At 40.6% G+C, this 4,825-nt stretch overlaps 1 protein-coding gene across 1 annotated transcript in view; it reads left to right on the forward strand.

The window, feature by feature from the left end:
* The first annotated feature begins 955 nt into the window (after positions 1-955).
* CCT8 (chaperonin containing TCP1, subunit 8 (theta)) overlaps positions 956-4,825 on the forward strand; it is a 15,361-nt gene continuing 11,491 nt past the window's right edge. The window contains 2 exon segments of the mRNA XM_012657380.1: positions 956-1,151; positions 4,271-4,468. Coding sequence (XP_012512834.1) covers positions 1,092-1,151; positions 4,271-4,468 — 258 coding nt within the window. The 5' untranslated portion in view covers positions 956-1,091.

Here is a 4,825-nt window from a genome sequence, read left to right on the forward strand (position 1 = left end):
TTATTAGAAAAAATAGGAACCAATGAGACACTTGACACGACATTATTTTGGGCACTCTAAATTTGTCCTAAGTTAAAGTTTTACATTCATTTATACGTGTCCAAGTCAAATGTCCCACCAAAACGGTCTGTTTCATGTTTTCTGTATTTTCTACAAAGAGAGTGGATTACTTTCACAACGTGAAAATTCTTTTTTTCAATCAGCCATGTGTTAATGTGAAAGGACACAGAGATCAAGTTTGAAAAGATTCTGTGAATAAAAGGAATTTATGTTTCCAGGAAGAAGTAGAAAAGAGCACTATAGATAGAGGTTAAGAACGTGCAGTTTGCAACCAGTCTGATCTGGGCAGGAATCCCAGCTTTAACATTTACTAGCTCTGTGATCTCGGACAAATTATTTACCGTTTGCGAACCTCAGTTTCTCTTTTATAAAATAGATGTAATAATAACTTGTTAAGACTGACCATTAACAAAGATACTGCACGTAAAGCAAGTCACACAGAACCTGGCACATAGGAGCCCTCCAAACACAGCTATCCTTAGGAAGGACTTTAATCACCTCCACGTTCCCAGCGCCTCCTACAGTGCCCAACACAGAGCTGACACCCAAAGATAGGTTTTGGGGGTGAGGGCTGATGCTGTGCCTCGGGAAGAAAAGGCACACCTATCCTGATGTTGATGGCTGGGTCTGGAAGAGTACGTGGGAATTTAAGCTTAGGAAGTGTGGCTTCCAGGCCAGAAACGGCAAAAATCAAACGTCCGAACCCTGAGTCTGGTCAGTGAGGACAGTCGGGAGCGAGCCCCAACGGCCCGGACCGACTGTGCGTGCGTCAGCCTGAATCCCGAAGGCGCATCCTGTGCTCGGTCCCGTCGATCGACCTGATCGGGGATCGTCCATTCTGTTCTGGCTGTGGGAGGTGTTTTCGTTCTCGCGAGGCTTCAAACTAGGCGGCTGGGGAAGAGGCGGGCCCGCTGGAGAAAGAGGAGGAGCGTGAGGCGGCGGCACGCATCGTTCCCAGAAGGCTGTGGGGGTCCCTCGCTTCCTTCGCGACTTTCCGAGCGAGCGCGTGAACCGCTCCCTGCAGGCTGGCCATGGCGCTTCACGTTCCCAAGGCCCCGGGCTTTGCCCAGATGCTCAAGGACGGAGCGAAAGTAAGGGATGGAGGAAGGGGGTGCGGTGAGAGAGAGTCGGCATAGGGCTGCGGCGGCCGCAGCAAAGAAGGAGGGCCTACTAACGGGCTGGGCGTGCTCCCCTGGCACAGCGGTCGGGGGAAGATTCCAGAAACGGAGGTGTTTTCGGGAGGGCTCGGGCGTGGAGGTCTGCGGACACTTCCATTCTTCCTCGACCTGGGGGAAGGCCGAGGGGGAAAAAGTGATGGTCGAGGGGTTAAGGCCGCAGGATTCGTGCTCTATACTTTCTAGTTGGGCAGACATAAGGCCACTCATGCATTTTTTCTTCATTCGCAAAATGGGGCTGGTGAGGCCCTCCACCCTGAAAGGGTATTGTGAAGGTGAAGTTGAATAATGTAAATGAAATTGCTGTTGGGAACTGCAACGTGATTGACACACAGTTCGCGAGTTACAGAATGGGAAGGGACAAGAAGCCGGCGATCTAGAGAGGAGAGCGTAGGAACAGGTTGTTTCCTTCCAAGTGAGAAATAGAGGCTTCCAGTTTAGTTCTCAGAAGCAGTGCGTTGTAGCCAACTGCATTCCAGTCTCCCAACTTAATGTTAGCAAGCTTGACCTAAAACGGACCTCTTTCCTCATCTTTAAATTGAGGAGATTGGACCAAAAGATGGTATCTTTGAGTTCTGCCTTAAACCTGTGTGACCCACAAGATAAGTTATGCCTTAGCCCAAATAACAATATTTTGTTTTATGATCTGGTCTTGATGTAATTTCAGGAGCGTGATTTAAAAAAGAAAATCTTATTGCAGTATTGATAAAATATGGCTTTTTGGCTGTTCAAATAGTGGTGTTCCTTTATTTGTCCTCCATATTTTCTGTGTTTAATTAAAGAAATAGATCATTGTGATTGAATTTAAGGTTGTATGGGAGGTAGAGGGAGCATTAACAGTATTAGGGAGCTTGTTTGTAGGATGCATTTTTGAAATATTTTGGGGTAGGGCATGTAATCTCAGCACTTTGGGAGGCCACGGCAGGAGGATTCCTTGAGGCTAGGCATTTCAGACCAGCCTGGGGAACACAGCTGAACCCCGTCTCTACAAAAAAAATTTTTAAATTAGCTGGACATGGTGTCGTGCACCTGTAGTCCCAGCTATTGGAGAAGCTTAAAATGGGAGAATCACTTGAGCCCAGGAGTTCAAGGCTTCAGTGAGCTATGATGGTGCCACAGCATTCACATCTGGGAAATAGACTGTGTCTCTCATAAAAATTTTTTTAAAAAGATAATGACATTGACTGCTTCCCTAAAAAAAAAAAATCATAGCTTCCAATTTGAATTGTTTTTTTACTAAGATAGGTTTGGAAAATTTATGTATTACAAAGCATCATTTAATTGTCATTCAGATACTAGTGGTTTTCTGCAGAACACTGAGATGTTCTATTTGGTAAATAGGTACTGAAGGAACTGCAGTGAAAGAGAAAAGTCTCAGCTCTCCTAGAGTTTGTGTTCTTCTGAGACAGAAATAATAAATGATCAAATAAGGAAATTCTCAAATAATGGTGAAGGAAATAAACTATACTATAGTAGAGAATGACAGGAAATAAAAAGTCTGTCTTTAAAAAGAAGGATTGGGGTAGACAAAATGATTAAATAAAATGTTCAGGGAAGAACTCTTAAGTCAATGCTGAGTGACAGAAGGAATTAGCCAAGATGAGAGGGAGGAAATGTTCCAAGCTGAGGAACCAGCTGGTACAAATACCCTGAGGATGGAATGAATTTGACTTTTTTAAAAAAACAAACAACAACAAAAATAGGTGACAGAGCTGCAGTTTACCGAGGGAAGATAATAATGGTAAATTCAGAGGAGGAGAGGAGAACATACAGGGCCTTGTATCCCTGAAGAGAGATTTGCATTTTATCCTAAGAATGATGGAAAGCCCTTGAAAGGTCTTAAGTATGATAGTGATGGGATCTGATTTGTGATCGGTTGGCCATTTCTGGGAAAATGGAGGTGAGGGGAAGGAAGAGTATAAGCCAGGTCGTACTTAAATTCTGTTGTTGGGAGTTCAATACTTCTAAAGTAGTGGCTATTAACCTTGTTTGGATCACAGTTCCTTTTGAGGATATTATAAAAACCATGCCTTATATTTTAGAGCAGTACTATCCAATAAACTTTCTGCAGTGCTGGAAATTTTCTGTATCAGCACTGTCTAATATGATAACCACTAGCCATATAGCTACTGGGCACTTGAACTGTGGTTAGTGCAATTGAAGGACCAAGTATTTTATTTTAATTACTTTAACTAGCCGCAAGTGGCTAATGGCTACTGTATTGGGCAACACAACTCTAGGAAAATGTTTACATGAGCAATAGGCTCATGAAACCTCTCTGAGTCCCCAGATAAAATCTCAACTGTGAAAAAAAAGTGTAAATTTGAGAATTTCAGTATTGTGAGCAATTCAGTTTTTTAATATCCATACAGTGAAATTGTAATTCAAAAGGGCATTCAATCATCTGTGTACTTTAGTATACAGTAAACACTTGAGGGGCAGATACTTTTAAGTGGGAATTCCCAATGAACATAGAATTGCTGGCTTTACAAAGCCCAGGTTCTAACACAACAAGAAAAATATACCATGTTTCTACTTTTAGTTAAAAAATACTGATAAACTCTGGGAGGGTATTTTACCTAAAATGCCTCATATTCTTTATGTGATCACTCTTAGCATGCTTCCCTGTATGTTACATTTTAAAAAATAGTAGGTCCTATGATTCGATGTGTAAGTAGGTACCTGCGGTTCCTTAAAATGTCATGCTTTATTCATTCAACTAGTGAGGATATTTATGGATTCTTTATTAATATCAAATGCCATGTTTTACATACATAAATCTTGTTTGTTTCAGCAGTACGTGAGGTAGGTACTATTATTATTACCTCCATTTTACAGATGAAGAAATGTTAGGGAAATTGCCCAAGGTCACGTAAGTTAATTAGCCAGAAAGCTAAGAATTGTAACCAGCTCCCATATGCCAAATATCTAAGCTATTCTGCCTCTTTATTAGAAGCAAGATAAGCAAAGACCTTGTATTTGAAAATTCTTATTTCACTGTCCTCTCTAATTAGAAGTTTTTTTTTTTTTAACAGCATTTTTCAGGATTAGAAGAGGCTGTGTATAGAAACATACAAGCTTGCAAGGAGCTTGCCCAAACCACTCGTACAGCATATGGACCAAATGGTAATTTCTAAATTCATGTTTTAAAATATACAGTAATAGAATTATGTGTACTAGCTCGTCTTTCAAGTTTATTCCAAGGATATTATATTTACAGTATGGCTTTGAAAGTTAATTTCATAGTATATTGATACCAGTACAACATTTTTAATCAGCAACTGGCATCTCTTTAGAAGAATAGAAATCAAAATAATGTTTTTTATCCTGTTGAGAGGATAGAAAAATAATAGCCCTTTGACTATTTTGATACTACCTAATGTTCATTGTGACAAACACTGAACAGTTCTTTAATAAAAAGTGACATTATAGTTTAAGGGAGAAAATTCTCTCATTTTTGCCTTCTACCACCTATCGAAATTGATGGATTTATGGAATGAACATAAAACTAAATTTACTGTTAAGTAGATTATTTTAGTCTTTTTACGTTAACATAATTCGTGTTTATTGAGCACTTGTTGCAGCCAAGA

The sequence above is a fragment of the Propithecus coquereli genome, unplaced genomic scaffold, assembly GCF_000956105.1.
Source record: "Propithecus coquereli isolate 6110/MARCELLA unplaced genomic scaffold, Pcoq_1.0 Scaffold54, whole genome shotgun sequence".
Lineage (NCBI taxonomy): Eukaryota > Metazoa > Chordata > Mammalia > Primates > Indriidae > Propithecus > Propithecus coquereli.